The sequence below is a fragment of the Drosophila ficusphila genome, unplaced genomic scaffold (assembly GCF_018152265.1).
Source record: "Drosophila ficusphila isolate 14025-0441.05 unplaced genomic scaffold, ASM1815226v1 contig_791, whole genome shotgun sequence".
NCBI classification, from domain to species: Eukaryota; Metazoa; Arthropoda; class Insecta; order Diptera; family Drosophilidae; genus Drosophila; species Drosophila ficusphila.
In genome coordinates this window covers 27774033-27790418 of record NW_025064737.1, presented here as the reverse complement: position 1 = coordinate 27790418, position 16386 = coordinate 27774033, and the positions used below count along the sequence as shown (strand labels likewise).

Genomic DNA, 16386 nt, shown 5'->3' with positions numbered 1-16386 from the left:
TTCGTCATTTTCCGCGGATAAATAAATCAGCATACTATCTAATTAATGATCTAGAGATTTATTAGAAATTATTATCAAAACGCAGGGATTGGGATTTCCGCTCATTCTGGTTTCAAAAGGAACTTGATCATAACTGCAACAAATATTTAGAATGAATTTTACTAATGCCAGATAAAAGCTTGAAGGAATTTACCTAGTCCACTATCCGCGATATTTGGACACACCGTAGTATCGAGTTCCGTGTCCTTGAGGGTGATCAGCACGCTTCCCCTCTTGGGTTGCACGAGAAGATCTTTTTGTGGCTTGGTGATCGCCCCGCCCAATGTGAGGTCCTTCAGCTGGAATGAAGCTGAATTAAAATCAAGAGCCTGCAAGAAGACCAATTGTCACTCACAAATATAATTGCAGTGGCCTCGACATCCTCTAAATCCTTGGCGTTGAGTTTGGGAAACTAAAATTCGGCAGAGAGATTTTTACGATTATCAGAACAAAGTCCTCTAAGTTAAACTTTTGTTTCATTTCCTTACTTTGGAGGAGTTCCTGAATAGTTTAAAGAGTTCAAATGGTCTCGTCTGAGAGTACTCTACTACATAAAAGGACTTGAAAGCCTCGTTCATTCCCGTCATGTCCAGAACCCGCTCTTTGATGCGCTGGAACACCGGACTGAATCCGTCGGAGATGGAGCACCCGGAGATTCCCTCCGTAAGCTCGAATCGGGAGCGTTTTGGACATCCCTCGTGGGCTTTTTCCACGTGCTCTATCTCCGACTCGAAAATGCTGTCCGGGTAAAAGATGGTGAAAGGATGCCTGACGAGCATCTCGTACTTCAAAGGAGCGAGTACCAGGAATGGCGTCACCCAGTCGTTGTTTTCGCATAGCATGCCTTCCTCACGCGGAGGAGCTTTCCCGCGGCAACGATGCTCGAGAGCAGAGGTATGGGGTTCGGGATCAAGAATGGGGTCCATGGGATCCCTCAGACTGAGCAACTCGAACTGTGAAACTTCGTGCAGGAGGTGCACATTCTGATATTGGGAGGTCAGAAGAAGGGCTGTTGCATAGACATCAAGCACTCCCCCTCGGTCTGCAATGGGTTATCGAGGGTTGCTGCTGGAATCGGATATACAGGAGTACACTTACTCAACTTTGAAAGGGTCCTGGCCCAGTCTCGGTAGACCTGCCAGCGAGGAGCTCCCAGTGTTTCGTACAGATCGCTGTACTTGGAGAGAGTGTAGTTTTGGGCGGCCACCTCGAGCCATTTGGCTGCCCCCAGATAGTCATGCTCCCCGTACAACTCCAGCCCCAAGTGATAGCAGTCCAGAGGGGACAGATGCAGGGCACTGAACAAGAGCTCGGAAAATAGAAATACTCTGGTTTACAGGCACCTCAAGTACTCCACCTTGTGAGTTCATTTTTGGCGACCAGTTCGGAGGGCTTGTAGTCGTAGAACCGAGCCAAAGCGTCGACGTTCCTGGCCGCCTTTTTGAAGTGCCCCTTCTGGGGGATTTGCGGCAGCAGGCGTTCCATCTTCGCTATCTGCTCGACTCCCACCTGCTCCTCCATGTAAACCTGCCAACTGGCCCAGTCCTGGTGCATGTGCCTGATCAGTCGGAAGGCGTTCAGCGGGTTGGAGAGGTACTCCTCCGGGTCCTGCTTGGCCTCCTCTATCTCTTCGGTGTACTCCTCCAAGGAACTTCATAAGAAGATTGCAGACTGGGTACTTTGCTCGCTCTTCTGCTCGCATCAAAAACTTACCTGTTAATGAGGCTGATCTTTTCCTGCAGCTTCTCGGCATAGTCGCGAAGGCCCTTGAGGAGATCGCGTTCCAAGTCCATCATTCCTCGAACACCCTTCTCGTCGAGGGCCTCGAAGCTGGGACAACTCAGGACTAGCAGCACAATAAGCTGGCGAAGTGACACAGACATGTCGACAAGCTGTTTTGGGAAAAACTGATCTCCGCAGAAAATAACACATAGCCAGGAACGTAATCAATTCGAAATGGCTAATATCTGTAACTAAACGTGTTTTACATACCGTATGAAAGAATTCATAGAGAAGTGCTCAACCAAGGATTATATTAGTAGTTTGATTTTGGTAAGCACTACAAAAGTATTACAACTCGGGATTTTTTTTTCGAAAAATTTACATACGTTTATAAATAATAACAAACAATAATTTTTAAATAATAATATATTTTTAAATTTATAAATATGCACAAAAAATTTCAGCATTAGAAAAGTAAAGTTTACGGCAACAACTGTTTGATGGCCCACTGTGCGAGTGGCTAGAACTCTTACCCGTTTAAAAAAGCGCCTTTGACGTTAGCGGAGTTTCCCACCCAGCCAGTGCTGCCAATGTCTCGGCAAACATCTCTAGTTCCCAGAAGTAAACAAAAATAAAAGGTTCAAAACAAATACAATTCGGGTTCAAAAAAATAGCTTTTTATCAGCAGTATGATAATTTTAACAAACTTCTCTTAAGATGTTTGCATCTAACCCATTGAAAAAATACCATCACTAAACTTGACGGTGGACAATCGATGTTTGAAATAAAATCGATTCGACAGCTGTTCGAAAAAACTGCGAGGATTTCGACTAGTTTTTCGCAGTTTTCAGAGAGTGCAAAAGAATTGTAGAATTGTTGGTCAAACAAGAGTAATTACTAATTATTCATAGTTTATAAAGGGTGTCATATCCTTAACTATCGTTGATCTGCCTGATATCTTGGTGCCGGTTTAAAACTCTAGGAGACAGGAGATCAGACAAAAGAGAAAACTTAAGCCGAAATAAATAAAGGCAAAAGAACCACAGTGATATCTTTTGAAAACCTACAACATGTTGCTGCAGCGGAACAAGTAAAACTTTAAAGCGGCTATTTCCTCGCTTTTTTCTTCAATTTCTGTGTGTTCCATGTATAATTTAATTAGTGTCCCGCTGTTTGCGTGTGTTTCTGCCTCCTTTCCCCAACACATTTTTCCTAATTTCCCAATTTCCCTTACGTTTAATGCGTTTTTCGTTTTTTTCAAGTGCCCTCGAAGATTTTAGCCAGGTTGATGGATTTCAATTATGTGTTCTGTTTGTCTAACCAATTTTTATCAATTGCGTGCTAACAAGACCAGAAAACCTCACCCCCTTTTTGGTTTTTTTCTACTGGAATTTGTGTTTGCATTTTATTTTATTTTTAGACTCGCTTTGTTGTTGTTTTATTCGTTCTCATTGTCATTACTTCATCGCCTTTTGCCTATACACTTTGTTTTGCTACCCACTTTCTGTGTCAGCTCTCTGTTGCGCTCAATAAGAGAGTGAGTACAGTGAAAGAAAAAATGTATTTATTTTTATTTTAAAGCATATTAAATTGATACGTTTTAATTATTTTTATAAATAAAGGGCATTTTTGAATAAACATCTTATTTTTTTGGTTCTGTTTGTTATTTTTACTGTTGCTTACATATGCTTTCACAATCACGTCGAAAACATAAAGAGACAATTGCGCTTTGTGATTGTCTATATTTTTCGTGGAACAAATATTCTTCTAACAAAGATTGTTTTAAACCTAAAACTTAAGGAAACTTATTTTTTATCATTATTATTTTTGTAATAGTCCAATCGGGCAGTCATTTGTACATTTACTTGGTTTTCACTCAAAACGGCAACAGCTGTTTCCCACCACCACCTCGCCTCGACGATCTGGCAACGCTACCCAGCCCTCGCTTTTTGCGCTCCACCTTGCCCACAGTCTTTCGCTTTTATTTATACGAAAAAGAAGTGTAAAAAGTGCCGTCGCACTGCCTGTTTTATTGATTCGGATTCGGATCCCGTGTTAATTGAAAGCGTTAATCAGTCTAGAAGCTCTCATTTCGCTCATTCGCCAGCGGGTTGGTGTCTTATCAAAACTTTTCGCGCGTGTTTTTACTGCCAGTGAGTGCCCGTGTATATACTGCATTTCCATTTCCACGGAGGTTATAATATCGTGTTTGGTAAAGATAAGATAAAAGAGCCCGCAAATCCATTTAATAAGCGTTGAGTGACTGTCCCACCACTTTAACTCACATTCACGTGCACTTTGAGTAAAATGTAGTCACAATCTCGGGAACATTTCTTACAGCTTACTGTTCACTGTAAATAAATAACTGTAATTTACCGTGTCTAAATGGTGTGATAAAAACCCACATGTCGCCAGTTGAGCGAAATCTGTTTTTTCAAATTTTTTTTTGGTCGCCTGCCAAATCAAAAGAAGAAAACAACAACAAAACGCTGGCGGAGATAAGCGAAATCACTCAAATATGCCGCTCACTTGCGCGACTTGTTGCCCTTTGTTTTTCCGAGTGCCTACATAACTTTTTGTTTAGAATGAGGACACAAAGAAAAGGGGAGTCTAAGAATTCTGATTGTTTTGAAAAAAGGGAAATCCTTTTTTCGAGATTTCAAGTCCCTGTAAAAGGAACACGATTAACGATTACAGTTAATAAAATTAAATTACTTGTTAAGCTAAACCAAAAATAAAAAATGTGCTGAAAACCGAGTAAGCGCTCGAAAATGTTTATTTCTCAGCTTGCAATATGAGCATCCATTGTTGATCTAGCAAAGTACTTACAAATCATAGCCCAATCAACAATTGTGTTTAAAGGTATAACTTTTTATTTAGAAAACAAGCAAGAAGCGTAGGAAAGTCTGGATTATCTATGTACACCTAAACTTACTCATCACTCTTTTCGGGCCCTAAACGACTGAGATCACTAACTCTTTTCCGAACCACCTCCTCTCCTATCGCCTGTCTGCCGCATCGAAGCTGTTGGACTTTACTTTCAGGCTTCCCCTCGTTAGTTGGTTCAGGTCGATGATGGAAAGATACGGTTTCGGAGGCACGTTCACCGGCATCGGAAGTTCGATGGTGACCGCTGCCGATTTCTTAGCCTTGACACTAACCGCTCCTCCCCCGTGATCACTTCCCGTTTTAAGGGCCCCCAATGCGAAGGGGGAGAACTGATCGTGTCCGGGATGCTGGGAGCAGCTCGCGGTGGCCGCCCTCCGGTAGTTTCGGTACCCGCTGAAGCAGCTGCTTCCGGGGGCCAAGGGTCGAGCAGGGGAGAACCCGCCCTCGTCCGAGGATCCCCCTCCGCCCCCCGAGTCGTAGCATATACTGAGGTTGGTGTAGGCGATGGGGGCGTGGCACCGCGGCGTTTTGGGGCGGGGCTTCACCTCGTAGCGGGTCTTTGAGCGGGACCTTGAGTGGTGGGCATGTCGGTTTCGCCCCCGTCTTTTGCCCCGAACCTCGGTCACGACCGGCATGGGCAGGATGTTGATGAACCGGTAGTACTGCAGCAGGGTCCTCGCCAGGTTCCTGCCAACTCTGTAATCTGAGGTGGAAGGCAAGGCTTAGGCTGGGAGCCATAGTGATTGCGGGAATAACTCACATCCATCCTCGTTGTACAGGGAGATGGTCTTGCCATCCTTGAGGTAGTGACCCGCCATGGAGACCTCCAGAGTGTAGGCATTCACCGTGTCGCTGAGCCTCTCGCAGCTGAATCTACGCATGCTGCCCGCCTTCCGCTCGTCCGCGTTGAACATCGTGTGATCCGCCACGTAGTCCGGGGCATTGTTCGCAAAGAGTCGAGGGAACACCAGGTGCCGCTCGTACCTGTAGACATCCTCGTAGGTGTTTCCGTAGATAAAGCAGCCGTGCATGCTGCTGTTGGCGTGCAGATCGATCACAAAGTCAATCTGATAGGTCTAATGTAGAATTTTCGAATAGAATAAATAAAATCTTAGTAACAAAATAGTAATGTTCTCTACCCACATCTGAATTGTCCAACTCCTTCAGCATGCCCTTCACCGCATGCAGCTCCGGCTGCGTGAACTCCGACCCAATGTGCCAGTTGCGATTCATGTCCTGGCCCATGAGGTTGCAGCGGTTGTTGCCCAGGAAAACGCCGTCCGGGTTCACCATGGGCACGATCTTGAAGACAAAGTTATCCCGCAGGACCCCCGCAATGGGGTGATTGCCCACGAGGAACTCGATTAGGCCCTGACACACGTGGGAGGCAGGGGCCTCGCTGGAGTGCGTCCTGCAGAGGATGACGATCACCCGGATAAAGCTACGATCCAAGCGGTTCGTCGTGCGCTGCTTGGAGGTCACGTGGTCGATGGTCAGCAGGTCCACATTGCGGTTTTGCTGGAATAGTCTAAATGGAGAATTCGCTCGCAACAGCTTGCCCCAGACTCACCAACGATTTGATCAGCACGCACCGTGTGAACCGCTTGTCCGCTCCCTGCCTGGCATCGATCACATTCAAGTAGGACTGCAAGCGGGAGTAGCTGTAGGGCCAGGCCAAGGCGAACTGGTAGACGTCCTCCTCCTTGTCGAATATGAAGGCGAAACTCAGAACATAGTGCCCCTGGTGCATGGCCGAGCGGTAGAAGAACACCTGCCGCTTGGACAACCTCTGCCACTTGGGGCGGCTGGAGCTCTTGACCAAGGGAGTCAGCCCCGAGGAGAACAGGTTCCGGCTCTTGCTGATGTTCACGATGTGGAAGAGCACTCGCTGATCCTGCTTCACATTGTCCACGGTGAAGTTGAACCAGAAGCGGAAGCGCGGGTTGCAGGTGTCTGGTCTCAGGAACAAGTCGTACTCGAACTCGCCCACCAGCTCCGCTTTTCCCAGGTTTCCCGTTTCGAAGGCGGCATCGAAGCAGAGGTGTCCTCTCTTGGCCTTGCCACTTTGACCCGGCGGACGGATGATAACACGGGAAACGTTGCCCAGTCCGCCCTCTCCATCGCTGTCTTCGCTATCTGCAAGGGAACAAAGTTTACACTGGTTTCAGGTGAAGAAAATCCCTTTCAAGAAGACGGAGGCTGATAAGAATCTGAATCCAAGATGACAACATACTCTAAATATACAAATTTGTTCTTGATCTTAGCCTTCGTAATCTACAATAGTTTCTAATCATGTTTTGAAGTGTGTGACCGATCACTCTTAGTACCATCTGATCCCCGCTCGTACATGCTCGTGTGCTGCAGTGGATCACAGGCTATTCCCAACATGGTGCTGCTTCTCCGTCGATGCGTCTTTCTCTGGCAAAAATCTGGGCTCTTCTAAGCCAACTAAGCCAAGTGGAGTGGCCCTAATTCTTGGAGGTTTTTCCCCTGCCCGGCCTGTCATAACTTTCTTGGCCTGAGGCGCCTTCTATAATCCCACCCAGTTTGCTATCTTGAGCCTAAAGATCTTCCCCCGACCCGCCTTTCTTTTCCTGGTGCCACATATGCGTGCCGCAAGTTTCCATTGCATTCGTTGCACCTGCCAACGCCTTTTAGTGGAGCTTCGGGCAACTCGAGACGTCAAGCGTCTAAAATTGAATAGTCGCCTCGCGGTTGCGTCGACCCCCAAAACTCAAACCAAACCTATCCAACTTAAACTCGAAAGCCGGAGGTAACTGTCTTGAGGCTTGAAAGGTCTGGAAATAGGTCTTTATTTATACCCTAACAGAGCCTTTCGATTTTTGGGAAGGGAATGAAAAAATATTTAAAAAACCTAATAGTCACTTATGTCCCTAAATAAAACAAAATCTTTTTTGGACATTGTGTGTGGTAATTATGAATCATAAAATGTGATTCAAAAAGTTCTTTTTTTTATGTTCGAAAGATAATTTAAGTGTATTTTTGCTTCGCTTCTCTGGGGGATTCCCCTTAAATCCATTTTTGCTGGCTCACATTTATGGCCACTTCACTCACCTGAGTCGCCCATTCCGCCGCCTCAACCCATAAAGTTCCCTTCCTTGAGGCTGCTTTCCTTCAGCAGAATCGAAAATAGAAATTCAATTAGCCAACGCCTCTTGGCCTTACACTTTTCTCGAGTGGGGCACCCAGACGGGAAAGTCGCGTGCGAAGTCTCGGCGCCGGAGGTCGATCTCTATCTGCTAATCCTGGGCAGCTCCTGGTCGCTCCGCGCCGCTTCCTCCGCACCGCACCGCACTGACTGCCTGGGAATCCGGAATGCGGGCTGCGGATTCCGGAACCGTGATTCGCATGTCGGCACTTTGACGTTGCCACGCCACTCACGTGTGTCGCCCTCTGTTTGGTCGATAACTCGCGTAGTTTCCGGCCAGGGGCTTTGGTGCGCCTGTGGTTTTCGGTTCCTCCGCACCGAGAGCAGTTTCCACAACTGGGCAACCGAGAGGAGCGGCAGGACTAATTGCGTTCAGACGGGGCTATTTGGTTCACTGGGGCTAATCGATACGGTCGCACATCGCAACGTGGGAACCGTAACGACTGCGTGTGTGTTACTTTAACGATTATGTCAGTGAATGAACCCTGCAACACCCCATTTGCTTAGCCCCAACGACCCAACCCCACAAAGCCAAGACAGCATGTCCAAGCGCAGGTAGCTTTGTCAACCCCAACTTATGCTTTGTTATGGTGCTCAATCGACTTTCCTTATTTCGAGTCGTGTTAATCCTGTGTAATCCTTGCAGATTAGGCAGCGTACGGCCACCGAAACGTTGCAGGAGCGACATGGACAACACCTCCACCTCGGACATTGTCATCATCAATGGCAACTCGCACCCGGACCTGGCCAACATGGTGGCCGAGCGAATGGGCATCAAGAACGGCGGCTGCTCCGTGTTCCACAAGTCCAATCGGGAGACGATTGTGGAGATAAGTGACTCCGTGAGGGGCAAGGACATCTACATCATCCAAACAGGCACAAAGTGAGTATTTACTTTCGATGCTTAGGCAATCATTAACCACCCCTTCCTATTTAAAAAAGGGATGCCAACAACAACATCATGGAGCTGCTGATCATGGCCTACGCCTGCAAGACCTCCTCGGCGCGCTCGATCGTGGGAGTGATTCCGTACTTGCCGTACTCCAAGCAGTGCAAGATGCGCAAGCGCGGCTGCATCGTGTCCAAGCTGCTGGCCAAGATGATGTGCACCTCGGGCCTGACTCACATCATCACCATGGACCTGCACCAGAAGGAGATCCAGGGCTTCTTCGACATACCAGTGGACAATCTGAGGGCCTCGCCCTTCCTACTCCAATATATTCAGGAAAGCGTGAGTTCTCTGGCCCCTTTAGCTGATCCTTAAATAATAGCAATACCCGTTGCAGATTCCCGACTATCGCAACTCGGTGATTGTGGCCCGCAATCCGGGCGTGGCCAAGAAGGCCAATTCCTATGCAGAGCGACTGCGCCTCACCTTGGCAGTCATCCACGGAGAACAGAAGGAGACGGACGCCGACGAGGTCGACGGTCGGTACTCCCCGCCACCGACCAGGTGAGTTGCACTCCTCACTCTAGAAAGCTGGCCTCGCTGATCCCTCGTTTATGTTGTTTAGTTTTGTGAGGTTATTGTTTGATTAGCTTTTTATTTGCTGTTAGTTCTGGTTAGTTTCTGTGCTCCTGAAGGCTTCTCCATGACTAAAGCTGGTCGCACCTGAAATCGATTAAGTTGCACTCTTCACTAGACTTCTGTTTCGAATGTCATTCATCCATCATTCACTGAATTTATTTTTAAGAACCCTACCATCAGATTTATCCACGTATTTATTAAGGATTAGTATAATTTTTACAACTGCTTACTTGATTGCTATTATTATTTTAAAAGATGCACGTATTCACCAGTTCACAATCGTTGCGAAATAATTCTTGTAGCTTCTGTGAGTGGCTTTTGTTCCTACTTCACGGCCAAGGCAACCACTTTTGCGTAGATTTCGGAGCTTATAGCCGCTAGATTCTTTTTGACTGCTTTATTGAGTTTTATAGTATTGTCGTATTTTGCGTTTTGGAATTGTGAATGTTTATTTTTGCCCCGCTCATGCCACAAAAACCTCGAAACTTTTTGGCGGGCATGGGGGGCAGTCCACTTGTCAAAATTTAAAATCCAGAAAACAGAAAAACAATCGAAAATTCTCTTTATTTGTGTTATGCAGTGCGTATAGCAATTTATTAGGAAATTCAGTTGAAATGTGCTTACCAGCGGCGCCTAGGTTCGTATTTTTAACTATTGTTTCATTTCAGTTTAATTATATTTTTAATCAACCGCCATTTGTACTTTTCCCCCACCAACCACGCCACTCCACCAACTCCCCACCCACCCACATGATTCTCTTCTTTTCTGGTTTCGATTACGATCCGACCATCCAACGAATGCACCACCACCTCGACCAAAACCAACCCACAATGTACCACAACGTACCACATTGCACCTCTCGAACTGCGACCACGTGAAACTGCCGCACACTAACCACTAGAAACTCTACTCCACAACACGCCCCATCCAGCAGCAACCGCCAGCGGACCACTTCGGTGTCGGTGGGTGTTCCGGAGCACATCGTCAAGGTCAAGCCACCGCTGACCATTGTGGGAGATGTCAGCGGTCGCATCGCCATCATGGTGGTGAGTACTGAACAGCACTTGGGTAAAAGAGCCGCCTGATTAATTCTTATCCCCTTACCCTGCCAGGATGACCTGATTGACGATGTCCAGGCCTTCGTGGCCGCCGCTGAGATGCTGAAGGAGAACGGTGCCTGCAAGATCTACGTGCTGGCCACGCACGGTCTGCTTAGCTCGGATGCACCTCGCCAGCTGGAGGAGTCGCCCATCGACGAGGTGGGTCCTTGAGTCGAATACCCAGTTTCCATTGCATTCTAATTGTGTTCCTTGCCTCGTTCCAGATCGTTGTCACCAATACCATTCCACACGAGATCCAGAAGCTGCAGTGCCACAAGATCAAGACGATCGACATCTCCATTCTGATTGCCGAGGCCATCCGCCGCATCCACAACAAGGAGTCCATGTCCTATCTCTTCCGCAACGTAACGCTGGAGGACTAGGGAGCCCACCCACTCAACCGCCCACCCACAGCGCCCTGTTCCCGCTTGAAGTCACAAAAATAGTGTTGCTGCCGGCTCGTTTTGTGCCGGCTTTGTTTGTTTTTCGCTTTTAGACATCATTGCTCAAATAAAAATGAATGCCCCACATTCTGTAGCGTACTTTTAGGCCCCCACTTACTCCACACTGTACTACACGTTGTGCGGTCACCGAAGGTTGACCACTTTCTTCTAGCTCTTAAGATCCCACAACTTTGTCCGAATAAAAGCTGAATGTACTCAACTCTGGAGAGTTTCGGGCATCATAAAGTTGCCCCCGGGCACTTGAGGCTTGTCTTAATTTATAGCTCCCATCCAAACGGAAACCTTCTAAATGAGTAGTCCGTCCCAGCCGTAAATCATCGTTTGGCCGGCGATTGCAGCCGTAAACTCCCGATTTGCTCGCCCGCTTTGCATTCTGCCCTAGCCCGGTCAGCAAATAGTTCACCCGACAGATGGCTTGCATCGCTCTTGTTTGACAAATATTGTTACGGAAACGAGTGCAGCGCAGATAAGATAGTGCATCCATCTCCGTGCATTCCTCGTGACCAGAAAACCGGAGAATGCCGCCCTGGCAGGTGGCTCATACATAAATCATGGTCCATTAATCAGGCATCAGGTCTGTCAGGCCCTGTCTTACGGCACCTCGAAGTCGGTAAATTTGCATTGCTAATGCCGGAGGATGACAGAAGAATGCGGTTCCAGCAGTGACGAGATTGGACGGCATCGGATCCGTAAGCCCAATATTTGGACCGGCCCAATGGCGCATATTTGCGAGGTCTCTGCCTAGGCCAAGTGCGATAAACTCGGCGTTGTTTGCCCGCCACAAAGCCAAACAGAGGAGGTGCTCCGCTCCGCAGCGCGATACTCGCTGCCTTTTATCGCAAACAAAAACACTGTCGAGCCCAAGATAATCCCACAAATCCCGTACTCTGTCACCTAGCTGGATTTGAATTGAATGGAGTGGCACAGAAATGCAAATCAAGCCCTAGCCGAGATCGAAGGGGTATCTCGATCCTATTTGAATTGGCAGTCAGCAACGACGAGTCACGTGAAGCAGCCGCATTGCGCATACGCCATGTTAGCCCTGATTCGCTTTGCTTTGGCGTGCATTGAACCGACTTCCGTGAGGTGTTTAATTCCTACCTGCATTAACAGTCCATCACATTTCACTTTTAATAGGAGCGCGGCGGCTAATTTGCTCTACCATTCCCAGAGCACTCCAACTGCAATGCCAATTGTTTCGACTCCGTTTGTTGTTTCCGCTTTTTGTTTTCTTGTTTGATTTTTTGTTTATCACTCCGAAATTGATTTGTTAATTTGCCCGGCTTGTTGGCAAGTCATTAGCACGACACTTTGGGCCATAAATTGATTGGCCGAGCGCCGGCGGTTTAGCACCTCAATTGTCTAAAGTATAATTGGTCATAATCTGGATTGCACGCTCCCGTGGCTTCTGTGTGGCTGTGTTACCCATAATGACTATTAGCTGGCGGAGGGGAGATAATATCAGCCGGGGATCTGGTGATTTGCGATTTGTCTGGCAGAACGAACAAATGCGAGCAGCGCCGCAACAACAAACTAGTCACACGACTTGGCCGATTGGCCGTTCCCAATTTGATTTTGATGATCTCGAATATGCTTCACATTCAAACAAGTGTCGTTAGGGTTAGTCAATGTTCGTATAATTTCAAACTTTGGTAAAGTAGATTTAATATTTGTTTTATCAAACTTTTTGTACATTTTTTATATAGTTTCCATCAAGTAATGCTCTCTTTGCCTTTGAGGTGTGCAAACATTTCTTATCACAAAACTTGCAATTCTTCGAACAACATTGTAAACAAATATGTGTATTGGTTTATTGACATCATTTGAATTCCCACAATTCCGTATTCCTCTTCTCCTCACCAACTTTCGCCATAGCTTTTGAGTACCCCTGATCAGTGTGTGTTATGGATAAAAATATACGAATGCCAGATGCTCATGTGTTATTGTTTTTTTATGTCGGTATATATCTACACTTTGTTTTCTTCTGGCTCGGTCATGTGACCAAATTAATTCAGTTTCGCTGCCACTGCGCTTAATGCCGTGATAAAAAATCAAGCTACGCCTCCTCTGTCCACTCCTCCAAAACTTCTCACCGGATCAAAGCGGATCGGATCACGTGAGGAGATGGAATCAGTTCGGTAATGGGTGTCTCACTTGGGCGGGGATTCCAGGAGCGACTCTCGGCGAGGATAGCCCCCGATCTTCAAACGCCATTGAACTTGGTCCGTGACACGCTTTCCGCCAGCTTCCTCAAGACGGAGCTCTCCAAAAGCTGCGCAGGCTGACCTCAGGGTGTCTCGTAAATCCAGACCGATCGCGAATTTGGATACCCGACCGACGGGTTTTGAGTCACGTGAAGCCTTAGGTCGGGTACTTTACACGCCTCAATGCAGTCCGCTGCACATGGGGGCGAAAGGGGGCGGGGCCGGCGGCTGATCGGCTTGCGTAATGGGGGATCTTATACAATTAACCGAATGCACAATTAACAGTTTTATTTGAGTGGCGATTGTCATTCATGCAATTGTTTGAGCTTAACTTTAACTTTGTTTACAAGCCTGTCAATGCAATTTCTGATATAAAGATACCACTGCACTTAGAAAAACGGATGCCAATTTTACCAATTCTTATCTAAATTAGATTTACTAAGAATTTCGATTGAAACTGTGTCTTTTTGAGTAATGACCCTCGCTATGTTAAATAATTTGAAGCTGGTCTGCCCAAAGCTGAATGATCTACTGACCATAAGGAACGCAATTTTGATGATTTTTCTCACTGTACGAAAACAGTTAGGTTGGCCTACGTGTTGCCCATGCTTTATTATGGGCAGTGGCGGTGCATACAAATGGACAAGCCTTTCCGGCATGTGACCCTCAAGGAGAGATGAGTTTCCCCTTATCAAAATAGCCGCACACCTTGAGATTTCGCTGGCCAGATAACTGCCGAAATCTGGCCATGCTCAAGGGCCGCCAAAAAATGTATATGCCCGCTTATAATCTCACCTTAAGTAGGCCGCCCACGCGCACAAAAGATTTATTATGCGGTCCAAAGAAGAAGAGGCCAAGAAGAGGCCTCCGGCTCCGGAATCTACTTGTTTTTCGAAATGATAGAAGAGAAAACAACAGGGAGACAGCTCGACGATAAACACACAATTATCCGCACGCCAGCGAAATTAAAAGCAAATTAAATTTACTCAAAATTATAATTGACTCGCTGGCGGTTAGCTATGTACATTTAATTGTTGTCTAATGTGTTTGCCCGCCGTTCCCCTTCGGGGGCACACGCTGCGTATGAGTAATGCAAATTGACCGCACAAGTGTTACATATCCAACTGCGACACATAATCGCCGCCCAATCACCTGGACAAGTCAGCGACCTATAAATATTCATAACGAATGCCGCGAAAGTATCCCACTAATGTCGTTTTATCGAGCAGAGATCAATTGTAGCCGAGATCGGTATACAACTGCGGTCAAACCGATATCTCTTTAAAATCCGTGCCAACAAAACTATTACACAAAAAGTGTTAGGTATCCTTTTATCAATGTTATCTTAAGGCTTTTATTTCAGGTATTATCTTTCATAACTTGTTTATGAAGATTTACAAGGCCTTGTGAATTTGTTTATGTACTTCGCTTTAAATTGATAAAACAAATCTTCTTTTAATGAAAAAGTTAAACCGAACCATGTGGTTTAAGTACTATTATACTCACCTGAGTTGTGTGAATTATTTTAAACTTTCCAGGGAAAGCTGCTTGGGTGAAGTTGTCACACTAGAGGAGAAGGCAAAAATGCTTATTCTGTAAAATTCCCAAGAGAAGGGCAACCATTCTTCGACCTTCGAGGCAAAAGTTGTTTGATTTCCATTAGTCTTAGTTCGTAACCCAGACGTTTTTGATTCTGCGCCATCGATCAGCCGTCCGACGCGTGTTTGCCATTTGGGGAGAAGACTGTGCTCGGAAACGACTGAATAGCTAGGTGATTAATAGACAACCAGGCTTAAAGCTTGATTTTTGGAGGGCTTCCAGACTGACCCAGACCCAGACAAACAGCTGGCATGCAACCAGGGCGTGCTGTGAGGAAAATCCCGAGACAAAACCCCCGCCTTCGGAATCCCCAAGTTTCGGATTCTGCAGAAAACTCTTGGCATGCAAATGGATTGATGTCGCCAAGAGGCGGGCCAAACCAGAAGTCTGCGGTCAATAAAACCTGTCCGGAAACAATGATCTTTTAAGGGGCTTTCAAACATTTGCGGTGCGGCGTATTCAAATTATAGACGTAATTGTAGGATGAATTATCGACCAGCAGCTTATGGGCTAACAGACTGACGGGTTAGCAGGTTCGAAGTGATGCCAAAACAGTCAGTATCTCAACTACTCAGGGCGGAGTGCAGCTCTCGAGTCCCGGCGAATTCCGGCCATTATCTCGGCCGTATACTTGATTTATGGAGCGTTCTCCTCAAACTGATTTATATGCGCTGTGTACCAACGACTGATTGATTTCCCGTGTCGGCAAACGATAGACATCAGTAGCACGCGATAGGAGGGCCATAAAGATAAACGGCGCTCAAAATTTGGGACATTTTTATGAGACATTGGGAAAAGTGGAGAATTTCGAACTTCGAAGCACTCAGTAAATAAATCAATTTAATAGTCTTGAGAAACAATGCATTGCCAATTATCATTAATATTTAGTTGATTTGTTAAACAAAAATTGTAATAACCATGAGAACTTGGAGGTCTCATGGGAAGATCAATGCAGACCAAAAAACCTTTTCAGCCTGTCCTCCATCGCTTAACAGAAAATGCAGGGTGTGAAAATGCGATTAATTAGCATGCAATAAAATAAGTTTCTCGATTCGTATTGTTGCAGTTGTGGTTCCCATGTTCGGTGCCAACACGTGCGGAAAAATCACAACAAAGATTTTTAGTTTTCAAATTGAAGGGGGAGAAACTGGGAGTACCCTATATTTTTAGATTATATGTTATAACGCCGAACTGTGCATCCAAAAATTAGAATACAGATATTTTTAACCAGGAACTATAATTATTGTTCGTACAGTCTAATATATTGGCACATTGATTTATCTTAAAAATGCTGTTGTCAATATCAACCGAAGGATTACCTCTAGCTAAATTAGCAGTCACTTTTAAAATTGACAAACTGCCTGTTTTTACTCGCTTTCATTGGTCTATAGAATTCATACATAAAAAGTAAAATACAGTAGGTCTGTGTAATACCCTATAATTACACACAATAAAAGCTAATTGCCCAATAAGCTAATAGATAAAGTTGATAATGAGATTAAAAAAAAAAGTATACCTAGGGTGATTCCTATAATGGAAATTTTCTAATTAAATACTTTACTGGAAATAAGGGTTATTGCTTATTTGCGGGAGACTGCAATAGGATATGCTACAAGCCTGTCTCCCTTTGATGCTTAAACCTAATCCCAGACTGTGGTATCTGCAGTCGCAG

At 45.9% G+C, this 16386-nt stretch overlaps 3 protein-coding genes across 10 annotated transcripts; 1 reads left to right on the top strand and 2 right to left on the bottom strand.

The window, feature by feature from the left end:
* Positions 1-39: 39 nt before the first annotated feature.
* LOC108099640 (prolyl 4-hydroxylase subunit alpha-1) lies at positions 40-1946 on the bottom strand. Its single transcript, XM_017203270.2, has 7 exons — positions 1753-1946; positions 1397-1690; positions 1138-1337; positions 528-1081; positions 395-451; positions 194-338; positions 40-133 (listed from the first exon to the last, which is right to left on the bottom strand). Exons 1-7 carry the CDS (start codon positions 1920-1922, stop codon positions 102-104), a joined length of 1452 nt encoding a protein of 483 aa, XP_017058759.1. The 5' UTR covers positions 1923-1946; the 3' UTR covers positions 40-101.
* Positions 1947-2550: 604 nt separating this feature from the next.
* LOC108099547 (phosphoribosyl pyrophosphate synthase-associated protein 2) lies at positions 2551-11110 on the top strand. 7 transcript variants are annotated; one of them, XM_017203123.2, is made up of 8 exons: positions 2551-2851; positions 8466-8702; positions 8762-9050; positions 9106-9272; positions 9928-9984; positions 10279-10393; positions 10460-10606; positions 10672-11110. In XM_017203123.2, the coding sequence occupies exons 1-8, from the start codon at positions 2832-2834 to the stop codon at positions 10828-10830; spliced, it is 1191 nt and encodes a 396-aa protein (XP_017058612.1). In that variant the 5' UTR covers positions 2551-2831; the 3' UTR covers positions 10831-11110. The 7 variants fall into 7 exon arrangements, with proteins under 7 accessions (XP_017058612.1, XP_017058611.1, XP_017058618.1 ...); XM_017203122.2 differs by having other exon boundaries at positions 10249-10393; XM_017203128.2 differs by having other exon boundaries at positions 2559-2651; positions 10249-10393.
* Positions 4620-8453, bottom strand: LOC108099545 (cytosolic carboxypeptidase 6). 2 transcript variants are annotated; one of them, XM_017203121.1, is made up of 5 exons: positions 6978-8453; positions 6221-6786; positions 5794-6168; positions 5411-5726; positions 4620-5353 (listed from the first exon to the last, which is right to left on the bottom strand). In XM_017203121.1, exons 1-5 carry the CDS (start codon positions 7036-7038, stop codon positions 4761-4763), a joined length of 1911 nt encoding a protein of 636 aa, XP_017058610.1. In that variant the 5' UTR covers positions 7039-8453; the 3' UTR covers positions 4620-4760. The 2 variants fall into 2 exon arrangements, with proteins under 2 accessions (XP_017058610.1, XP_017058609.1); XM_017203120.1 differs by having other exon boundaries at positions 7726-8453.
* Positions 11111-16386: the final 5276 nt, after the last annotated feature.

What these genes read in the sequence shown, in the direction of transcription:
- LOC108099545 (XM_017203121.1), bottom strand. Translation starts at nt 7,038, where the DNA reads ATGTTGGGAATAGCCTGTGATCCACTGCAGCACACGAGCATGTACGAG. An exon ending in GCGTGCTGATCAAATCGTTG is followed by an intron (nt 6,169 to 6,220) that starts GTGAGTCTGGGG and finishes AGACTATTCCAG; the next exon opens with CAAAACCGCAATGTGGACCT. An exon ending in CCTGTACAACGAGGATGGAT is followed by an intron (nt 5,354 to 5,410) that starts GTGAGTTATTCC and finishes CTTCCACCTCAG; the next exon opens with ATTACAGAGTTGGCAGGAAC.
- LOC108099640 (XM_017203270.2), bottom strand. Translation starts at nt 1,922, where the DNA reads ATGTCTGTGTCACTTCGCCAGCTTATTGTGCTGCTAGTCCTGAGTTGT. An exon ending in GCCAAAAATGAACTCACAAG is followed by an intron (nt 1,338 to 1,396) that starts GTGGAGTACTTG and finishes GCTCTTGTTCAG; the next exon opens with TGCCCTGCATCTGTCCCCTC. An exon ending in TATTCAGGAACTCCTCCAAA is followed by an intron (nt 452 to 527) that starts GTAAGGAAATGA and finishes GCCGAATTTTAG; the next exon opens with TTTCCCAAACTCAACGCCAA.
- LOC108099547 (XM_017203122.2), top strand. Translation starts at nt 2,832, where the DNA reads ATGTTGCTGCAGCGGAACAA. An exon ending in TCCAATATATTCAGGAAAGC is followed by an intron (nt 9,051 to 9,105) that starts GTGAGTTCTCTG and finishes TACCCGTTGCAG; the next exon opens with ATTCCCGACTATCGCAACTC. An exon ending in GTCGCATCGCCATCATGGTG is followed by an intron (nt 10,394 to 10,459) that starts GTGAGTACTGAA and finishes TTACCCTGCCAG; the next exon opens with GATGACCTGATTGACGATGT.